This window comes from Chiloscyllium plagiosum, chromosome 26 (assembly GCF_004010195.1).
Source record: "Chiloscyllium plagiosum isolate BGI_BamShark_2017 chromosome 26, ASM401019v2, whole genome shotgun sequence".
Classification (NCBI taxonomy): domain Eukaryota; kingdom Metazoa; phylum Chordata; class Chondrichthyes; order Orectolobiformes; family Hemiscylliidae; genus Chiloscyllium; species Chiloscyllium plagiosum.
Window position 1 is genome coordinate 38287043 of NC_057735.1, and position 23715 is coordinate 38310757.

Sequence of the window (23715 nt, forward strand, 5' to 3'; positions counted from 1 at the left end):
GAGAATCCAAAGGGTGTTTACAAATATATTAAGGACAAAAGGGTAACCAGGGAGAGAATAGGGCCCCTCAAAGATCAGCAAGGCGGCCGTTGTGTGGAGCCACAGAAAATGGGGGAGATACTAAATGAATATTTTGCATCAGTATTTACTATGGAAAAAGAAATGGAAGATATCGAATGTAGGGAAATAGATGGTGACATCTTGCAAAATGTCCAGATTACAGAGGAGACGCAGAGGGTGGTACGTGTATGGAATGAGCTGCCAGAGGATGTGGTGGAGGTTGGTACACTTACAGCATTTGGATGGGTATATGAATAGGAAGAGTTTGGAGGGATATGGGCCGGGTGCTGGCAGGTGGGACTAGATTGGGTTGGGATATCTGGTCGGCATGGACGGGTTGGACTGAAGGGTCTGTTTCCATGCTGTACATCTCTATGACTCGAAGTCCCAGCTTATCCAGCCTCTCTTATGACTCAACTCTTCCATTCCCTGTGCTAAGTCCCTTCTTAAGACACTAAAAATTAGTAATTCCCCAAGTGAACCTTATTACATGTGATATTTTCAGGTAACTTTCCATAATTCCTCTGAACCAAATGATGTTGTGATCAGTATGAACTAATCAATTTCCTACTTTTATACTCCATTTGAACTAATTCATCTCCCAGAATTATGTCAAAGCATTGTTTGCTTCTTTAACTAATGCCCTCCTGAGTATAGAATCAGAATGTCATCTTTTTATTTATCTTTGCACTGTTTTTCCCAGTTTCTGTTAGGAGCATTAAACTGGTCTAAACGCTTTTCGAACTTCCAGCCAACTTTGCTCATTGTTTTCCTTCTCACTATTTGGAACTTCGTGGTTTAAAAAAAATTCCCAACAATTTAAAGCCCCAATATAATTGTAGTCATGATTTGGAGACGCCAGTGTTGGACTGGGGTGCACAAAGTTAAAAATCACACAACACCTGGTTATAGTCCAACAGGTTTATTTGGAAGCACTAGCTTTCGGAGCGCTGCTCCTTCATCAGGTGATTGTCACAAAGCTAGTGCTTCCAAATAAACCTGTTGGACTATAACCTGGTTTTGTGTGATTTTTTAACAATGCTCACTAGATACTCTCTCAAGAAGTGTGACCCTTTGGACAGGTAACAGAGACACCCAACAAATAGGGGTAGAAGATAAGAGACAAAAAGGAGGGTTAAGAAATAGATCGATTACATTTCTCACTTTCAACACAAAAGGAAAAAGAAATTTCAATTGATTTTCTTTATTTTCCATTGTTTGAGTAAATTTGTACAGATGTTTAAGATGCAGATTGAAAAGTGCTTTATGAATAAAGAGCAAGAGCAGGATTAAACACCAGTCTAAGAAACCAGAAGTTGCAATATGTGCTCCAACAATTTGCATTTTCTTGAAACAAAGCTTCTTAAATAATAGATTAACAGTTCAATCATTGTATCTATTCCTTGTAATAGTAGGTCGCATTCTTCAATTAATAAATTCTCAGAATTTAATTCAAAGCTTTGGTGTTGACTGACCTGCTGTGCATTTCTGGTATTTTAGCATTAGTTCTACACGTGTGGGAATATCTGATAAAAATGTGTGCACTATTCATTGAAAAGCAGAGTCCAACCAGCATCATTAATACAGCCTAAGTGGTCATTTATCTCTGTTGTTTGTTGATCTTTGCTCTGCGCACTTGGCGGCCACATTAACAATGATGACCACACTTAAAATGTACTTTCGTATTTGTGAAGTGCTTTGGGGCACTTGAGGTCATGAAAGCTGCAGTAAAAATGCAAGTATGTTACAAGGCAATAAAATTAGGACGTCATAAAGTGCAAGTAGAGAATTGGAGTGGTTTGCACCAAATACCAAGTTGTTACTAAAACAGAAATTGCTGGAGAAACTCTGCAGATCTGGCAGCATCTGTGAGGAGAAAGTTAATATTTCAAATCCAATGACCCTTCTTCAGTTATATATCCAAGTTGTTACTGTCTGGGAATGTAATGACCCTTCATCTTAGTCACAGCTGTGTTGTAAATTTGTGACACTGCTGCCTCTGAGTCAGAGGTTTGTGGGTTCAAGTCCTACTCCAGGATGAGAGTGCTAAAATCAATGCAGCACTTTTGTCACTTAAATCAGGTTACCTAGTCAAAGAATAGATTACTTGGTCATTATCACAGTTGTTATTTGTGCTACCTTCCTTTGTGCAAAACAACTTGCTTGTTTTCTCCAGCAGATTCCTAACTGCCCTCTGGGCAATTAATGCTGGCCTAGCTAGAGGTGCTGACATCCCATGAGTGAATAAGTAAGTGTACAAAGACTATTTGTGTTAATTCCAAGTGCAGAGAGCCAACTGAGACACATCTGTGGTTGGCCTTCCCATTGCTCTCATACCTGTGAATAAACGGATTCTCCAACAGGAGGTGCCAAGGAACAGTGATGCCAGTCAGAATGACAATGGATCAGGCAGTGGAGATCTTTGTTACAGGTTCCATTCGTTCTGCACAAGAGAAATTGTGCACGATGCCTTTAGATGTCTCATAGCTTGAAGACAAAAGCTGTGGTAATTGGACTCAAAGCAGCTGAGCTGTAGTGTCCACGATTACAAACACATGCAGCTGTATATTTCTAGACAGCCACTGTCTAGACACCCAGAGCAAATGAAGGGTATGCTTACAGATTATAGCATTTCAATTTAATACCATTTCTGTTCAGAGGTTAAGGGAATGCTTATGTTATCATTACCTGGTATAGTGAATTGATGTGAAAGCTTTAACACGTTCAAAATAAAGTTACTTTCTAATTATGTCAACTTAAGAGACCCACCTATTCATTAGTCAAAGCAAGGAACATGCATGATATTGGCCCCCAGTTATGAGTAACTCCTAGCTGTTTTGAAATGTGAAGCAAATAGATAGATGCAGTATGCTCTGTTGGAATGGAGACCAGGGGCCTCTTGCTAGTTGCTCAAAATCGACATTGTCCATCTGAATTCCAAATAAAGTCCACAAACAGGAGCTTTTACCTGTACATTTACTGGTTTTCTCCACACTGACTGTAGTAGCATAGTGGCAGCCTGGAAGTAAACATTTGGCAAAGAATCCCAATTCACAGGCACGCTCTACAATGGCATCATGAATTAGGAATGCAGCTTTCAGTCTTCTACTGCTTCAATACCTTTCATTACTGAGAGGTTTTGGTTCTTGGTGATATCACTGAAAAGGATAGGTAAAAACAAGGACTGCAGACGCTGGAAACCAGATTCTGGATTAGTGGTGCTGGAAGAGCACAGCAGTTCAGGTAGCATCCGAGGAGCAGCAAAATCGACATTTCTGGCAAAAGCCCTTCATCAGGAATAAAGGCAGTGAGCCTGAAGCATGGAGAGAGAAGCTAGAGGAGGGTGGGGGTAGGGAGAAAGTAGCATGGAGTACAATAGGTGAGTGGGGGAGGGGATGAAGGTGATAGGTCAGAGAGGAGGTTGGAGTCCCTCTCCCACTGCAACTCCCAGGTCATTTCCTCTGCCCTGAAGCTCTTCAACCATATCCTGAAACAAACTTGCTCATCAATGTGGACTTCAACAGTTTCCTCATTTCCCCTTCCCCCACCTCACCCTCGTTCCAAACTTCCAGCTCAGCACTGTCCCCATGACTTGTCCTACCTGCCTATCTTCTTTTCCACCTATCCACTCCACCCTCCTCCCTGACCTATCACCTCCATCCCCTCCCCCACTCACCTATTGTACTCCACGCTACTTTCTCCCCACCCCCACCCTCCTCTAGCTTATCTCTCCACGCTTCAGGCTCTCTGCCTTTATTCCTGATGAAGGACCTTTGCCCGAAACGTCGATTTTGCTGCTCCTCGGATGCTGCCTGAACTGCTATGCTCTTCCAGCACCACTAATCACTGAAAAGGATGACTTGTTTGTAGTGCCTACTTTAAGTATTTTTGTTTTGCTTATAAAATCTCCTCCTTATAAATGTTTATGATTGTGTGGCAATTTGAATATTCTTCTAATTGTACAATAAAATCTGATCAGTTAATTGTCCCAACAAATGCTATAAAATTATTTTAATTTATGAATCTAATCTGTAAATTACTACACTTACTGCACATGGTCTCATTCCCTGCCCATGTACAATGTCTTATTGGGTGCTCTGGATAGATAATGAGAGCTCCATGTGTATTTGCATACCATTTACTTTGCTGAAATTAGTGAGCAGGTTAGTGTCATTGTGATATTGTACTAATTCTGTTGTCTGTATGGTGTCGATAACTTTGAGTTTAACATGATAAAGACACTGGATTGATTATGTTCTGGGTGTAACTCACACCTCTCTTGACAGCAAGGATGGTAGTGTCTACTGCTTTACAATTAGATACGTCAACATCATTAAGATCTGATCAGTCAAGTCACCATTGTCTTACCAGACCACAGGGCTGCACTCTCTGTAGGTGACTGGTGTTCATTTAATTTGAAGGCCACTGTGCCTCAGGCAAGGGGAGAGGGTGAGACAGAGTCCTTCATGGTAACCTCCGGTACTGCAGGGATTGAACCCACGCTGTTAGCATCACATTTTCTCAAACCAACCGTCCAGCTAACTGACCAAAAGCTAATGTAGAACTCCTTGTCTCCACCACAGACTGTGTTTGACATTAGTGGAATGGGGGGAACTAAACTAACATGAGTATTAACCCCTTCAGAACCATCACTGCATACAACAGAAAGTGAGGCTGGAGATGGAGAAGTGTTTGGAAGGACAGAGGCATCAATTGTGGAGTTTTTGAAGAACAAAAGTGACAGAACAAAAGTGACAAAACCAAAGGTCTGACATTTAGAGGAAATTACTCCCAACATCAGTTAGCATGGGGGGGTGTGAAGAAAGGAAGTGAGGTGGTCATTAAGTTATTTACTATGAACCAGGAAAGCAGGAGGTGAGTCTCATAGAGAATGTGAGATTGGTGTAATGGAGAGAGAGGGGATGTTATAGGGCTACACAAGGGAGGACTCCATGAATGGAGTGAGGGAGAGACGAGAATGTGGCATGCTGGACAGGATGGAAGAAAGGAAGTAGTTGTGGTAAGAGGACAACTTGTCTTTGTCCTGGTCAGTCCATGTTCTCCTCACATTTTTACTGGAGATAAAAGCAGCAGTGGGGAAAGATTTTTAAGGAGGCTTTGGTAATGAAGAAAAGCTATAGTTTATCTTTGTCCATTAGAATTACTGCCTATTTTGATAGAGAGATGGTGGTGGGGCTTGTTACTATCAAGCCAGAAATGATGAATGATTCAACTATGCCTCGGTTACCATTGGACTTGGTTATTTTAATACAATTCTGACCAGCATCCCATGTGATATACACCGGAAACTCGAGGCCATCCAAAGTTCTGTTGCCCGTACTTTGATTCACACCAACAGTTATTCGTCTATCATCCCTATAGATAGAGCTACACTTGCTCCCATTTTAGCAGTGCTCCAAGTTCAAAACTCTCATTCTTCTTGTCAAATTCCCCTATGGCCTCTCTCTCGTCAGCATGTCTTCAGTATCCTTTAACTTTACAATCTTTTGAGATTTCTGTATTCCTAGAATTTGGTTTTTATGATTTTAAAATCTGTAATTTTAATTGCTGTTCCACTGGTGGCTACACTTTCACTGTAAAGGCCCCTCTAGCTTTAGAATTCCCTCCTGAAACCACAATATCTCTATCTCACATCATACTTTAAAATTTCTTTAAGCAAACTTTCTTTAGCCCTATATCACCTCATGTAGCTCAGTATCAAATCTTGTTCAATAAAACTGCTATGAAACACCTCAGGATGGTTAACTATGTTAAAGGCACAATCCACATACATTTTATGACTGACATGCCTATATCTGCATGTTTTAAACTTCAGTAAAGAAGGGGCTTATACAAGAGGAATGACTATGATGGGAAACGTGAAGGTTTTCTTGGTGTAAAACAGAATCAAACGTACAGTTGTGAGAGCACATTCACAGCAGAAGAAATAATGTGGTGATTGGAGGGTTAAACCTTAGACCATTGGTTTATAGCATTATTAATTTGAAACTACCTCCTATTTTGTTCCAACATTATAGACATGTACATCCTGGTCACTTGATTGTAGATCTAGGGACTTGTATCACAGTAATGTTGAAAGTAAAGAAATGCTGTCTGCATTATGTCCTTTCTACAGCCAGTCCTCCAAGACTAGTATCCATGACGGAAGTTTTGGAAACCGCACGAGATGTGTCCAACATGGCCATTGCACATGAAATTGTCATAAACAGCAACTTCCAGATTCAGAAGATGGAATCTCCTAAAAACAGGTAAAGGTCTAAATTAATGAGTTGACTTTATCAATTAAATTACTCCTGCATCCTTGATGAATCTGCAAGTTTCTCACCAAAGTGTTTGATCCAGGTTAAACTTCAGTTGGCTGACCTCAACATTTTTTCCCCTATTATTTCAGGGAATGATGGGTCAGCATTTACTGCCTATTCCTATTTGCTCTTGAAAGCTTGCTAGATCGTGTCAGAGGACAGTTAACCACATTGCTGTTGGGCTGGAGTCATGACTAGGCCAGACCATGTGAGGCCAATAGATTTCTATCTCCTTAAGGATATTAGTGAGCCAATTGAAGGTAGTTATAGTGTTTCTCAGTACTGACACCAGCTTTTAATCTCAGATTGAAATTTCATCAGCTGCCATGATGAGATGTTAAGAGATTTTACCACCATGGCACCATCTTGCCACTTGACAGAAAAATAGTTTGGTCAGCCTCAGAGCCCCCAAGAGTTGAAGTTAGATGAACTTCATCCCTTTATCGATTACAAGTTGACAACTCAGTTTGAGTATGCAGGTGTTTGGAATTTGAAGATGGCACCAGTCTCAGCTGTAGTATGCCTGTTGTTTAGAGCCTTGGGAGTAATTACTGTCAAGGCAATTTGCCAGTTTTTGCTTAAATCTATTATCCTGCAACTTAGGACATTTGTTAGGCCACTTTTGGAATATTGCATGCAATTCCGGTCTCCTTCCTATCGGAAGGATGTTATGCAACTTGAAAAGGTTCAGAAAACATTTAAAAGGATGTTGCCAGGGTTGGAGGCTTTGAGCTATAGGGAGAGGTTGAACAGGCTGCGGCTGTTTTTCCCTGGAGTGTTGGAGGCTGAGGGGCTGACCTTATAGAGGCTTATAGAATCATGAGAGGTGTGGATAGGGTAAATAGACAGAGTCTTTTCCCTGGGGTGGGCAAGTGCAGATCTAGAGGGCATAGGTTTAGGGTGACAGGGGAAAGATATAAAAGAGACCTAAGGGGCAACTTTTTCATGCAGAGGGTGGTACGTGTATGGAATGAGCTGCCAGAGGAAGTGGTGGAGGCTGGTACAATTGCAACATTTAAAAGGCGTCTGGATGGGTACATAAATAGGGAGGGTTTAGAGGGATATGGGCCGGGTCCTGGCAGGTGGGACTAGATTGGGTTGGGATATCTGGACGGATTGGACCAAACGGTCTGTTTCCGTGCTGTACATCTCTATGACTCTATTAAAAAGCAAAATCCCTTTAAGGCTACAGACCCAACTGATGCAAAGTAAACACTGGGTAAGTTCATCTGTCGATTGGTTAACCAAACTGTGTTTAAAATAATATCTGTTGCCGTAGAGTTTCTCTGTGCAATGTCAGTCTTTTCTCTCTCTAACTTCCTTTGCCATGTGTGTTAGACAGCATGTAACAGCTTAGAAGCTGCACATTTGCACTTTTTTCTTACGTAAAGAATGATTGTTAACCTGCTCATGCTTTTCACAGTTAAACAGAGAATAGGTTGGTTTATCAGGAAAGGAGTGGTATAATACATGTGATGTACTAATGACTGAGAATTTTTGCAAAACCTTCCCCAAATCAACATTCCTGTGTTTTGTTCAGAGCCTTTGTAATTCCCTCTGCCATCTTCAAAGAAGGCATTTTATCATTGGTGGGTCAGGAAATAGATAGCCTTACTACCAACTTTAGTGGCCAATACCAATGGTTTTGTGGATGGGTTGGCTTATCTTTTGGTGAGGGGAGTGGTACCTGGCAGTTACCCCACATGACACTCTGTGGGAAAGGTACCACCCCCCCTCACCGAAAGATAAGCCAACCCATCCACAAAACCAAACCCGAAGGCGGTCTGTCCTGGTGAACTTCACTCAAACTCCTCTTAATTCCAGGCCGTCCTCCATATGGCCAGCCTTCCCCACTAGCCAGCTGTTCTTCATGCCAGATTAGACAGCCTTCCTTAAACAGGAGTATGAACTGATTGTGGTCATTAATAACCTGTGGATACTTCGGGCCTCCGTTACTGAGGTGGAATTGACTGACTTTCCATCCAATGGTACCCTTTTAAAACCTGGCCTAGGAGGGAGTCTTCACTCTGAGACTCCCCAAAGTCTGTCCACCATCTACACGGCACATGTCAGGAGTGTGATGGAATACTCTCCACTTGCCTGGATGAATGCATCTATGTAAATCCTCTGGATGGTCAACACCCATCCAGGACAGAGCAGCCCACTTGAATGGCATCCCATGCACCACCTACAACAGTCACTCCCTCCTGCATTAGCTTGCTATGGCAACAGTGTGTATCCTCTCCGAGGAGGTACTGCAATAACATGCCAAGGCACCTTCAACACCATCTTTCAAGCCCATGACTTCCACCACCTCTAAGTCATACAACATCCTGACTTCAAAATATATCACCTTTCCTCCTGAGTCAAATTTCACAATCTTCTTCCTCCGTAATGGCAACATCGGTACTCCCACACCAAAGAAACTGCAGTAGCTTCTTTCCGTTGTATCATTCTAAGGTTCTATGATATGCTATCTCCTTTGGAATTTATTTTTTTGGGATGTAGTTGCAGAAGTTCTCAATAAACACTTGTATATTTCTTTCAGTTTGGAAAGGAAAGTAAAGGAGATTGTGCACAAAGCCTTCTGGGATAGCTTGCAGGCACAATTAGATGAGAAACCACCGCAGTACACCCAGGCCATCAAGCTGCTCCAGGAAGTTAAAGAGGTAAGTGCTGGAGATGGACTGAAATCCAGTTCAGGCTGGACTGTACCAAACTGAACCTCTGTTGTGTTAATTGGCCCAGATTTCAATTCTTCTTCTTGAATAAGACAGGATGGAATTTAACACTGAAACTTTAAGGCAACTGTTTACAACACTGAAGCAATCTTCAAATTCACTGTTCCTCTGTTCAATCAATCAGCCTGAACTATACAGCAACTTTCATAAACCCTTCAGAGTTATGCCAAATTGGCGACATTAGCGGTAAAACTGTCAAATCCATATTTACCCTTGCACTTGGGTGATAAAATATTTGGAAAATTGCTCATGACTTGGCAATTAGGAAATTTCAGAATCCACTAAATTGACTGTAAACCCTGCAGAAGTCTGAATTTCAGCTGCAGATATGCTGATCTGCGTAGGAGTCTGGGGATATGCCCAATAAGTGGCAGCAACTGAGTTTTCAGACCTTTTGGCTGTTTGTCCTGCAGTTCAGCCAATCGTCCATCTTCCAGCAAGGCAGTGGACAATCCTCCCCCACCAAACTATCAGGCCTATGTGTGCTGAGGAAATAAGCCTGGAAAAGGATAGAGTCCATCTTTGGAAAGAAATCTGTGAAGGACTTGAGAGGGGAATGGTGAAATGTGAGAGAAATACTAAAAACTGAAATGATAACTACGCCAAATTCAATTAAAAGCTGGAAAATCTCTCCGCCTTGACAAACTTGAAGTATGAATGGTCTAGCATAGTTTGCAAATGGTGTTTTTCTAGGTATTTCCTACCTAAGCAACTACATGATATTTTTTTCTGCTCTTAACAGAATCTACCAATTGGGGCTCAAGCTAATATTAGCACTCCCTTGAGCATCCATTCAGAAATGGCCGGCACAGTGGCACAGTGGTTAGCACTGCTGCCTCACAGCGCCAGAGACCCGGGTTCAATTCCCGCCTCAGGCGACTGACTGTGTGGAGTTTGCACATTCTCCCTGTGTCTGCGTGGGTTTCCTCCGGGTGCTCCGGTTACCTCCCACAGTACAAAGGATGTGCAGGTCAGGTGATTTGGCCATGCTAAATTGCCCATAGTGTTAGGTAAGAAGGGGTAAATGTAGGGGTACGGATGGGTTGCGCTTTGGCGGGTCAGTGTGGACTTGTTGGGCCGAAGGGCCTGTTTCCATACTGTAAGTAATCTAATCTATGCTATACAATAGCCCACAAATAATTAACTACATAAATCTAGCAGCGTTCAAGGAGAATTGAACATAAACTACAAGGAATAAAAGTTTCAGAAGTATTTTTGAAGTCTTCTCCTTTTCAGCTGTTGATTTATAAAAATGATAAGAATAATACATCTCTCAAATATCAGGCAATAACATGAACAGGAATTGCTGGTGAAAATGAGCAGGTCTGTCTGCATCTGTGGGAAGAAAGCAGAGTTAAGGTTTATGACCAATAACTCCTCTTCAGAACACTATCCCCACAATCAATATCCTGGGATTGGAAAAGCGATGTAAAAATTGTGGGGCAAGAGGTTAGGAATTCTAAGGTGCATCCCTCACCACCTGTTTCCTTAAAGCCGGTTCACCATCTACAAGGCACAAATCAAGAGTATGATGAAATACTCTCCACCTGCCTGGAAAGGGGCTGTTCCAACAACACTCTGAGCTCAACGTCTTTCAAGATAAAGTACAGTCGGTTCTGATATAACGCAATAGTTTTGTTCTCATGCAATCTTGTGTCACGAGAACACCGCGCATTAGGCATGTCATTTAAACTAATGGGGCAGGAATTGTTTTACAGCCAATATAGGTAAGGAATGTTCGCATTCCACAAATAGCGGTCTAAATCCTTCAATCACGTCAAAGCCAATTTGTGTTGAAGAAACACATGTTAGAGCAGAACCTACTATAATGCATTTAATTGGCACTGGATTCACTATCTTAAATAAACATTCCCTCCATCTCACACAATGGGTACCATCTGCAAATGCACTTCCAAACCAATGACTTTTGCTAACCCAAAGGTTAGGGCAGCTGAAAAATTGAAATAACATCAATGTTGCCCTCCAAGCCATGCATCATCCTGATTTGGAATTTTATGTCCATTCCTTCATTGTCAGTGAGTCATAATCCTGGATATACCCACAGTAGATGGATGACAGCAGTTTAAGTAGGTAACCCACCACCAGCTTTTTAAGGACAGTTAGTGATGAGCATTAAACTCTGGCCTAGCCAGCAGTGCCTATATTCTATGAAACAGATAACGCAATCAGCACAGTTCACGTTGGGACATTTAACGGACTTGAACTAAATTCTTTTCATCCAGACTTTAATTCTCACAAAGTTCTCACAAACTTTGAAGACTTTAATTATTTAAAAATAAAAGGAGCACCCAGGGACGTGACACAATTATGTAAAAATCATCAGTCAGAATTTCTGCTCTGACTTGCATATCATAAATCTTGTAACGTGAGTCATTCAAACCAGGGAGGCAATAAGATTATAACTGTGGTGGGGACACACTCTTCTCTACAGCCATAAGTGAAAGTCCCAATGGTCGTGATGCTAGCCCAGTGCCAAGGTTAAGGACATCTCCTCCGGACTGAAGAGCAACTTGGAATGAGGCGGGGAGCGATCCTGCTGTCATCATTCATGTTTGTGCCAATGATATTGTTAGGACTCTAAAAGAGGTTCTGCTGAAACAAAACTGAACAGTTCAGAGATAAAGTAAATACAGAACCTCCAAAGTAGCAATCTCTATAATTACTTGAGCCACGGGCAAACTGGCAGAGGCTAAAGAAAATGAAGAAGCTAAGTGTGTAGCTCCAAGAGTGGTTTAGTTGGAATGGGTTTCAGTTCATGGCACACTGGTACCAGTGCTCTGGTAGAAGGGAGCTATTCCTGAGGGATGGGCTGCCCTTGAGCCATGCTGGGACCAGTATCCTAGGGATCTAGCAAGAACTTTAAAGTAATTGGGGAGGCTAGTGGTTTGGGAAAGGAGAATGGCAGATTTACAAAGAAAAAGGATTTGGCAGCTTACTCGGTAGCTATTTGGATAGTGATATCCAGAGTTGGACCGTAAGGGTCAGAGGCAAAGGTTAATGGTAAACCAGAAAATTTGGGTAAGTGTTTTTTATTGAAAATCAACAAAAGATCTCCAAAAAAAACAGTAAAGAGTGAGGAAATTCAACTTTGGGTTAAAATTGCAAGTAATTTCAAAATGGAGAGCAAGGCCTTCTTTAAATATATAGAAAGGAAGAGAGAGGCCAAAGTGGATGCAGACCCCATAGGCAATGAGGCTGGAGAAGTAATAATGTGGAAGCAGGACATGGCAGAGGAGTTGAACAAATACTTTGCTTCCGTCTTCAAGGTAGAAGACATTATTAGCAATCCAAAAATGATAAATAATCAAGGGCAAAAAGGTAAGAGGAAATAAATAAATCCACTATCTCTAGAGAAAAAATACTAGGGAAACTGATGGGGCCAATGATAGCCTCAGGACTCGATGGGATACATCGTAAGATAATAAAAGTAGTAGCTACAGTGATAGTGGGTGCACTGGCATTAATCATCCAAGAATCCTATGATTCTGGCAAAGTACCAGAGGATTGGAAAACTGCCAATGTAACACTATTACTCAAAAAGGGAAGGAGACAAGAAGCATGTAAAAATGAAGCAGTCAGCTTAACATCTGTCATTGGGGAAAATGTTAGTGAGTATTATGGAGGATGTAGTAACAGGACATTTAAAAATACATAATAAAATCAAGTCAATGTAGTTTCATTTAAGAGGAAATCATGTCTGACAAATTGATTAAAATTATTTGAGGAGAGATCACAGGATAGATAAAGGGGAAGCTGTGGATATAATTATATTTGGAATTGTAGAAGATATTTATTAAGGATATAAGAACACTTAAAGACAAGAGCCCCTGGTGTTGGAGGTAGTATTTTAGCATGGAGAGAGGATTGATTACTAACAGAAGACAGAGTCGGGATAAGGGGGGCATTTTTAGGTTGGAAACCTGTAGCTAGTAAAGTGCCACAGGGGCCAGTGCTGGGGCCACAATTATTCACCATATTTATTAAAGACCTGGATGGGAAAAGTGAATGCATTATAACCAGGTTTGCAAATGACTCAATTATAGGTGGGAAGGCAAGTGATGAGGATGACACCGTCTGCAGAAGGGTATCGACTGTTTAAGCAAGTGGACAAGAATTGGCAGGTGGAATATAATGTGGGAAAATGTGATGTCTTGCACTTTGGCACGAAGAATAGAGGATCTGTTTTTTTTTAAAGTGGAGCATGACTACAGAAAGCTGCAGAGGACTTTGGAGTCCTCATGCATAAATCTCAGAGTTAGCATAAAGATCAGCAGGTAATAGGGAAGGCAAATGGAATGTTGGCCTTTATTTCAAACAGAATGCAAAATTAAAAATAGGGAAGTCTTGCTCAAACAATACAAGGCACAAGTTAGACCACACATAAATAATTGTGAACAGCTTTGGTTCCCTTATCGAAGGAAAGATATATTGGCATTGGAAGGAGTTCCGAGAAAGTTCAATAGGTTGATCCTGAGTATGGAGGGACTGTCTTGTAAGGCAAGGTTGAGTAGTTTGGGCCTGTACTCATTGGAATTTATAAGAATAAGAGGCGCCCTTATTGAAACAAACAAGATTCTTCATGGAATCATCAGGGTAGATATGGAGAGGTTGATTGCCTTTGAGGGAGTGTCTCTATCCAGACAACATAATCTCAGAGTAGAGGGTTACCTAATCAGGACAGAGGAGGAGGAATTTCTTCTTTCTCGGGGAACAGAATCAATGGAATTCTTCACAGCCGAAAGTTGTACAGGCTGGATCATTAAGTGTTTTCAAAGCAGAGATAGATTTTTTAATCAGTAATGGAATCCAGGATTAAGTGGAGTTAAGGATGATCAGACCAGCCACTACCTCATTGAATGGCGGAGCAGATACAATGGACTGAATAGTCTTAGTTGTTTGGTAAAGGTTGAGCCCCTGTTTTTCTGGCTGTCTTGTTGCAATCCTATCACATTGGGATGCTTTGATACTTGAAGGTGTAACGTTGAGCCGTACAATATTTATGAATGCCTGTAGCTGAGAGAAGGCTGTAGTTGGATGGAATCATGGCAAAATTGAAAGACTTTGAATCAGGACTAATTGTTCAACTCCTCTTCAGGACAGCAATAAATGTCCCATCTCCAACTCAAACATTCTTTCCTAGAATCATAAAAACTGTAACCCTTACCTTCTGCAGCTTTCTCTCCCGGCTATGATCTTGCAAGCCAAGAGTGCACGACCCAATAGTGGCTACTCCATGTTTTACTCATTTCCCTCCTGTTATTTCTGATAGGGATGCTGTGATGCACTATGGGATATTGCTGTTCCCAGGTTTTTGAGTAGAATAAAACTGATTTTCATTGCTTTTAAAGCACACAATACACCTGATTCTGGGAGCATGAATAGCATGAAATGCTTAAACCACCTAGTTAGGCGGCCACACCACCCCACAGCTCTTTGTCAGGCTGAGTTACAAGGTGTATAACCTATACGGTTGGATCCACAATTCCATATCTTGAGAGTTTATCAAAAGATGTCAGAGAGGAATAGAAGCGCTGGTCTAAAGTGAATCTTATTCCTTTGTTGGTTTTCTTTTCTTTAGTCGCTGTTATCTCTCCTGCTTCCTGGTCACACCCGTTTGAGGACTCAGATCAATGAAGTGCTGGATATGGAGTTGATTGAGCAACAAGCTGAGCATGATGCATTAGATATCCAGCAACTGGCTGGCTTCATTGTAGGCATGATGGCAAACCTATGTGCCCCAGTCAGGGATACAGAGATTGAGAAGCTGAAAGGCCTCACAGACATTGTCTCTCTCTTCAGGTATGTTTGGACTGGGGAATGATATGTGAATGTACAATACCATCAGCTCTAAATTTTTTATATAAATATCCTTCCTCACCCCTTCTGCCTTCTCAGAGTTGCACTCCAAAGTGGACCTCCTTAATCCTGTCCTAATATCTCCTCATGGTTCAATGATCCCTGTTTTGTTTGTTAACCTTCCTATGAAATTTGCTTTTCTACATTAAAGATGCTATATAAATGCAGGTTCTTATTATATACAAGAGTCAGATCAAACAATACTCCTGTAACCCATTACAAAACACTTGAATAAACTACGTCAGTTATCCTCACTGCTTCATCTTTAGTTACTTTATCAAATATTCTGCTAAATTGGTCAAATTTGATTTCCCTTTGTAAATCAGTGCTTGTTTTTGTTAGGTTGCTTATTTCTATAAATGTTTGACCAACTTGTTCATAATAATCAGAACTTTCCCACATACCAAAGGTCAATTTCATTAGGAACATAAGAATTGCTAGATTCAAGAAACTTCAAGCTCCAACTATTACTAAGATTTAAGAAAGAAACTGGGCGATTCAGTCTGTCAGATACCATCCTGGCCATCGCATGGCGCTACAACAGTAGAGTTATTGACTAATTGTTTGCAATTTCTTTATTTTTCATCATTTATATAAATGATTTGGATGTGAACATAAGAGGTATAGTTAGTGAGTTTGTAGATGACACCAGCAAGGTGTAGTGGACAGCGAAGACCGTTACCTCAGAGTACAACGGGACCTTGATCAGATGGGCCAATGGGCTGAGGAGTGGCAGATGGAGTTTAATTTAGATAACTGCAAGGTGCTGCATTTTGGAAAAGCAAATCAGAACAAGACTTATACACTTCATGGTTAGGTCCTAGAAAGTGTTGCTGAACAAAGAGACCTTGTAGTGCAGGTTCATAGTCTCTTGAAAGTAGAGTCGCAGGATCATGAAGAAGGCATTTGGTATGCTTTCCTTTGGACACAGCATTCAGTATAGGAGTTGGGAGGTCATGTTGTGGCTGTACAGGACATTGGTTAGGCTCCTTTTGGAATATTGTGTGCAGATGATCTCCTTCCTATCGGAAGGATGTTGTGAAACTTGAAAGAGTTCAAAAAATAACTCTTTTTTTTTTTGAAGGATGTTGCCAGGGTTAGAGGATTTGAGCTATGGGGAGAAGCTAAATAAGGTAGGGCTGAGGGGTGACCTTATAGAGGTTTATAAAATCATGAGGGGCATGGATAGGATAAATAGACAAAGTCTTTTCCCAGGGGTGGGCAGGTCCAGAACTAGAGGGCATAGGTTTAGAGTGAGAGGAGAAAGGTATAAAAGGGTCTAAGGGGCAACTTTTCACACAGAGGGTGGTGCGTGTATGGAATGAGCTGCCAGAGGAAGTGGTGGAGGTTTGTACAATTACAGCATTTAAAAGGCATCCAGATGCCCTTTATGAATAGGAAGGGTTTGGAGGGATATGGGCCAGGTGTTGGCAATTGGGACAAGTTTAGGTTCGGATATCTATTCGGTATGGATGAGTTGGATGGAAGATTCTGTTTCTGTGCTGCACATTGACTTAAAGTTAGAGTCATAGCGTAGTAGGCTTCAGAACTTGTAGATCTAATATCCCCTTCCTCCAGCATATGCTAGAATTACCACAAATCACAAATTACTCGTGTATTAAATTGCTCATAGACTGCTCTCAAACTATTAACGTTGAAAGAAATTTAATGCATATTTGAATGAATCAGGACCAATTTTTTTCCACCATCTCCCTGGTGAGTTTGTTTCATTAGCTTGATTTCTTACTCACTGCAATAATAGCAGACACATTACCCCCAAAATGCAAGTGGGGTTGGATTGGATAGAACATTAAAAATTTTTTGAATCTCAAAAAGCAATAGCAGCAGAGAGACCTGGATTTCTGACCAAAGTGCTCCTGTCCCTGCTCAGAGTACTCCAGCCAGTAAATAGTGGTGCTATGTTTTTTTTGCTGTGCCTTCAAACACAGGCTGCACCTTTTGTAGTTGCAGCTTTTATTATTGTACTGTTTGCAGTTACATTCGCTACTTGGCCAGCTCTGCAAATGAAGGCTATTATCCATTTGCCATATAGTCATTCACTTTCTCAAGTAACCTGTGGGATTATTACCTCTAGGTTTGATTTCATATCAGTACAAGCTATCTATCAATTGATTAGGTCAGAACCTTGTCATTTCATTGTTGTTGTCTGTTAAACGTTAACCGTAAAACGCCATAAATAAATGACAATGGTCTCTTTTGTTTGATCTGATCATTTTTAAATAAATTTGAGTGATCATCTACTGGGCCATTTCTCAAGTTTCTTTGCCTTCTCTGCAGTGAGTAACCCTGCTTCGGTTGAGTGTAGTTACATACTAAGCGTATCAGCAAAACAGCCTATTCTGTGGTGAGAGGAATGAAATCTGTAATCCAGTCTGACTTTACTTTCTGTTAGAGAGATCTTCCGAGTGCTAGACCTGATGAAGATTGACATGGCGAACTTTACCATGAAGGCTTTGAAGCCTCATCTAAAGCAAGAGTCCATCCAGTACGAGCGCAGCAAGTTCCAGGCATTCCTTGACAAACAACCCAGTAAGTAACTCACAGGAAGGGTCAGTGCTCAGCCTGTTATGGCACTGACCTCATGAGAAGTGTAATGGATCAGACTAAACCCCCTCAAAATACTCAGAAGGTCGAGATCCTAAACTTTTCTTCTTTTAAAGGTAAGTGCCAGGCATTGCAATTCGATTGGTCAAAATACCAGATTTGAAGCAAAACACACTTTACTTATACACTAAAGTTAAAATATAACAAAAGAAAGAAGAAACTGGAATAACAATTCTATTAGAATACTTAACAGGATAATAGATTATTTAATTACTAAACAGTAACTGTTCCAATATAATAATATCGCCTAAACACGCCCTTGGCAAAGCAAGTTCTGTAAAATAGATTCTCTCCCAGGCAATTCTCCACTAAATGAGGAAAAATATCAAGAGAAAACTCAGAGTAACAGGGAGGGATGTACTCCAGCTTCCAAACCTGACTTCAGGACCCCAGCAACAGCTACTGAAAAACTAAAACTGAAAATCCTGGTTCTCTGGGAGCTTGACCGCACCCATTCAGGCTGCTTCTATTGTTCCAATCTTAGATGGGAAAAATGTCCAAGGCCTCACAAGGTGTTTACTTCACTGGCTTTGAAGCAGACTGATTTTTACTTCTTATCTTAACCTTTCTTCATTTAATAAACAGGACAAAATACACCTCTTAAAGCCATAGAATCGTCACAGAAGATAAACTGTAAGAACCACTGAGAATTAATGCAAATTGTTCCCTGAGAACTGTTCTCAAAATGAAGGGACAAGTGCACACAAGGGGGAAAGGCAATGGGGGAAAAAATGTATTGATGTATTATTTCTGAACATAGTTGCAACGTGGCTACATATATTGTCGTGAGACTGATTCCTCCCTCCTATGATGCAGAGTTAAATAAACTTATGGTAAGGACTTTGGAGAGACTGAGAAAATGCAGTTATTAAATTTGCAATGCCTCCATCTATAGCTTTGCATGTTAAAACAATTCAAATATCGGTATCGAGGGAAGTTATTAAAAATCTGAGTGCGAGCTGAGGCTTCACAATTTAAATTGATCATAGTTAATTCTTATGGGCTTAAATTGTTCTTGCCCCTTTTGGCTAAAATTGTTTTAAGGATTCACATCTTTCAGTTCAATTCCAACATTCCTCCAGGCACCACCTAACAAATGAAAATATCTCCAGACCCACATTAATGGGTTATTTATTTCTGTCTCTCTGCCCTGATCCAATCCCTGAAGGACATCACTGATATAACTTTGTAGATCACTTCAGACCAGAAATAAAATAAAGGACTTTTTGGATATACAATAAAAACAGTGTTGGACAAACTCAGCAGGTTTGGTGGTATCTGTGGAGAGAAAAACTGAGTGAATGTTTTGAATCTGATATGATTCTTCTTCAGAATTGCCTTTTGGGTCTGTATTGGTAAACGAGTCCGTAACTGAACCAGTGTCTCATTAATTTCTACATCAAGCTGCCATTGTTATCCTCTTCCTCCTCTCATTTTTTCAGATGGTTTGGAGCACACAACTGCCTGGCTGAAGGCAGCAATTGAAAAAACTATCCCTTCGGTCTCATCGTCTCGTGGTAATGGTCCAGTAGCAGTGAGCCCGATAGTGGTGCTGAATGAAGGCTACATGAACTTGTTGAAATGGGACCAGGACACCAACGTTTATCCAGAGGTAAGCGCCAAGTCACCAGTAAGCAGAGAGCACCTATTTGAACAGGTTAGAGGGCTGTGCCTATCGCCTCCTGTTGCCATGCTGGAGCATGCAGATAGTGCTGCAAAATGACAAATCAGCTATCTTCATGGACTCATTTCCTACTTAAAGATGCTTTAAAGGTGCCCGGATTAATTAAATTTTTCACAATAAACTGCTAATTAACAGAGAACATTAAATCATACAGTGGATGGGAACTGAATTAGAATTGAATTATATCAATGGAAAAACAGATTGTTATTTTAAGTTTAAAACCAGCTTAGACCTTTTGCCAATCTGGTTGGCTACAGCTTTGCTGTAGTGCTAGATAGTTCTGCTTTATTTTCCCTCAACTCCTTATTTGCTCCCATATAGATCCTCATATGCTTCTCATACATAGTTGCTTTGATCCGAGCCACCAATCACATGACTCCTCAATACTGTAATATGCGAGCACACATTTTGAGTTCAACAGTGCATACCATGGAAAAGAGATATGCAAGGAGAAGGCAAAGGTGTATACACAGCCTTCAAAGGGCAGTCTCTGTCCAAATGAAACACATGTCCAGCTCTTTGCTGTGATAGTTATTATGCCCTGTCCGTCAATTCATGGATGGAAAGACCCTCCTTCCTTCAATCACTCTCTGCCATTGTACAGCTGTGGTCTTGTTCACAATTTGATAATTGATGTATTGAATATGACTTCAGGGAGAGCCTGAGGGAATGAGACCTAGTAGAGTCAGAGTCAGCCTAGTCCTGAACAGTGTGGGACAATTTTTGGCTATTTGCATTTAAACGACTTGTTGATCAATGTTGACTGATCAATCTACTGATCAATGTTGACGAGGGAATTGAGACCTTTTCCTTCATAGTGTTTCAGACCTTATCAAGGCTGCTTTGGAGACCAGCATTCATAACATCTTCAGCAGAGTAGTTCCCAAACGGCCATTGTCCATTTTAAACCAAAAAAAAAACAAGCACACTGAGAGAAGTAAAATAGATTCCGTTTAGTAATTCAATCTTGCAATTGGCGGTATTGATGATGAGACTTACTCCAAGTACAGCCGTTGTGAATGGCTTTTCCGATGCTTTGTCAGAATGCTGGTGGGATACTGTGCATCTCATGGAGTCAGTGATAGAGTCATACAGGACAGAAGCAAACCCTTTGGGTCAACCAGTCCATGCTGACCATAATCCCAAACTAGACGAATCCCGCCTGTCTGTATTTGGCCCTCCAATTCTGAGATATAGATTTCTCTCCGTTGTTACAAGTAAATCTAGAAATAAGCCTGAATCTTGGGAGCAGCTGCAAGATCCACATCTCATGCAAATCATTCCTTCAACAACTTAAATTCAAAATCGTCATTAAAATTCAGGTTTATTCTGATGATCTGGTTGCTTCCAGGTATTTGTTATAGCTGAGAGATAATAGCACCATCTGCAGCTGAAACTGTTGATCATTCCTGGAACCAACTTCACACCTGCTTACTCCCAGAAACAAAAATTCATATTGCGGGCTCCATATTCTCCCACTCCCATCAGTTTGTCGGATTGCATTCCCTTCCAACATGAGTAGAAATGTCAAAACAGAATTCCCAGTCAAGACTAATGGAGAAAGACTGAGATGAGCAGAAAGTGATTAAAGTGAAGAGGAGAGCAAAGGGTCCCAGAAACAGTCTTGCAAGGCTGAAGTCTACCTACAATTTGGGAACTTCAATGTCAACACGCTCTCTAAAGAAAACTTTGAACTCTGATAATAAATCTCAATACCAATCACAACTGAGAGTTTGGAGAAGCCAGAATATGTTGTTCCTTTCCCAAAAATTGGAAGACTTCTTAATTACTTGAGGATGAATACTTCTAACAACTCAGGCCAAGCTAGAACATTGATTTATGAAGGTCCTAACTTCATTCTTGTCCTGAAAGTGCAGGGGTATGGTTCCTGGGTGGTGGTCAGTCTTTAGTTGCTGTGACCCTTAAGTGAGAGTCTGTGCTTTGGCTGGTGGTCAGCTACTTATCAGATTGTGGAAATGACCAGTCCTGACACATGCACACTGCATGTTATCCAGCAAAGGTCACTCAATGACAATCCAATATTGAAACCTGGTCTGGTTTCCATCGCCTCTTATTCCAATCATCCAAAGTCTGCATGGACCAATTCTAACCCACATATTGGTGCTGTTGTTGGTCCCAGTTAATGAGCATAGAGATGGAATAGAAATAGCTCAATACTTGAAAAGAGTTATACTTGCTCTGATGATTCTCTCAACCAGTGAAGGTTGTAATTTTCCTGTTGATAAACTGAGCTAACATTTGTGTTCTCCCCCCATACAGACTCTGCTGATGGACAGATCACGTCTCCAGGAGCTGCAGCAAAGAGTTGATCAGCTGACTCTGGTGGCCTCCATTCTATTGGTAACCAGTAATGCAGTGGGAGCAGCCATTTGTGGTTTGCCTGGGTTTGTAGATAAACTAAAGCAAGTCACTTGTGCCTTGTTGGATGGGCTGAACTGCAAGTAAGTTAACCTGAGCACCTGTGTCTCCAGGAAGCAACAGGGGAGATGGATTATTCTGAAGTGTGGTTAGGAGCACCAGCTGTAATGACCGCTCTATTCATTGAGTTTACCAGGCGAAAACGTTGCACAACTTTCAGCTGTAAGAATGTAGACAGACGTGTGCGGGTCCACTATTTCACAATAGTTTTGGAAACATCTCACGTAAGGTACCTGTTTCAGTCTAACCCGCTTATGTTATGATCACATGATAGATCTGGAAATAAAAGGCTGTTTTGCCCCAGCATCCCAAAAACTGACTCTATAGCCATTCCTTTTCAGCATTCAACTCTTTTTTTTTTTAAACAATGTCTAGACAAGGTCTCAAACACACAATCCATTCAGCTTTCACTCATGCACTATATAAAGACACCTTTCCAGCTTAAACCTTTCCTTCTATACATGAGAGCTTTTGTACTCCCTTACTTTCTACAATCGTGAGCCCTGTGTTAATGCTGACTTTCTTTAGCATCAACCTCGATATCCTATACTAACAGAATGGACCTATGAGAAGATTTGTAGCTCGGGTGCTCGTTGCTGTGGTTCTGTTCGCTGAGCTGAAAGTTTTTGTTGCAAACGTTTCGTCCCCTGTCTAGGTGACATGCCGCAACCCAAAGGACTAGCCACACTACCATACATCAAGAACATCTCTGAAATGACAGCCAGACTACTGCGACCACTAGGACTTATAACCGCACACAAACCAACAGCCACTCTCAGACAACAACTCACCAAAACGAAGGACCCGATACCCAGCATGAGCAAAACTAACGTAGTGTACAAAATCCCATGCAAGGACTGCACAAAACACTATATAGGACAAACAGGAAGACAGCTAACGATCCGCATCCACGAACATCAACTAGCCACGAAACGACATGACCAGCTATCCCTAGTAGCCACACACGCAGACGACAACCAACATGAATTTGACTGGGACAACACTACCATTATAGGGCAAGCGAAACAAAGAACAGCCTGGGAATTCCTAGAAGCTTGGCACTCATCCACAAACTCCATCAACAAACACATAGACCTGGACCCAATATACCGGCCACTACAGCGGACAGCTGAAACTGGCAACCGGAAGCGGCAGGGACAGGCCACTATAAATGCCGGAGGAAACACCACAGAAGCGCTTCACAGGAGGCTCCCAAGCACTGAGGATGTCACCTAGACAAGGGACGAAACATTTGCAACAAAAACTTCCAGCTCGGCGAACAGAACCACAGAATGGACCTATTTTTATACTGACATGCACTGTGAGATTATGATAATAGTGGTGTTATCACTAGGCGAGTAATCAGGAGAGTGTGGCATTGGAAAACCACAGCCAGTCAGGCAGCATCCAAGGAGCGGAAGAGTCGATGGTTTGAGCATAAGCTCTTTGTTTGGAATGACATCAGATTCCTGATGAAGAGCTTAGCTTGAAACATTGGCTCTCCTGCTCCTCGGATGCTGCCTGACCTGCTGTGTTTTTCCAGCACCACACCTTTTGACTCTGATCTCCAGCGTCTGCAGTCCTCACTTTCACCTTGTAATCAGGAGACCCAGGTAATATTCTGGGGACACCAGTTTGTATTCCACCAGAGCAGGTGGATTGCCAGATAGATTCAAGCTTACATGTAACTCCAGACCCACAGAAATTCACTGCCCTCTGGCCGATACTCAAGAAGAAAAGGGTGTTGGTAATGACAGGAAACGCAATGGCACACACCATCTTGACACACGTATAAAGTTCTCCTCATTAGTCCCAAAATTGGGAGTTCCATTAACCAGAAACTGAGGTGGACTAACCATATAAATAAATAGTGGCTACAAGAACAGATCAGGGCCTCAGGATTCTGTGATGAAAAGTTTCCCACTCGCCTAGATGGGTGCAGCTCCAACAATACTTCGGAAGCTTA

At 41.4% G+C, this 23715-nt stretch overlaps 1 protein-coding gene across 3 annotated transcripts in view; it reads left to right on the top strand.

Moving 5' to 3' along the window:
- The window catches only part of LOC122563263 (T-complex protein 11-like protein 1), a 57112-nt gene that overhangs the window by 14413 nt on the left and 18984 nt on the right, over positions 1 to 23715 (top strand). For all 3 annotated transcript variants that reach the window (XM_043716907.1, XM_043716906.1, XM_043716905.1), the window contains 6 exons: positions 6197 to 6329; positions 8932 to 9052; positions 14724 to 14944; positions 17415 to 17551; positions 19069 to 19238; positions 21591 to 21772. In XM_043716907.1, the coding sequence (XP_043572842.1) occupies positions 6197 to 6329; positions 8932 to 9052; positions 14724 to 14944; positions 17415 to 17551; positions 19069 to 19238; positions 21591 to 21772 (964 nt within the window). The remainder of the gene's footprint in view (positions 1 to 6196; positions 6330 to 8931; positions 9053 to 14723; positions 14945 to 17414; positions 17552 to 19068; positions 19239 to 21590; positions 21773 to 23715) is intronic.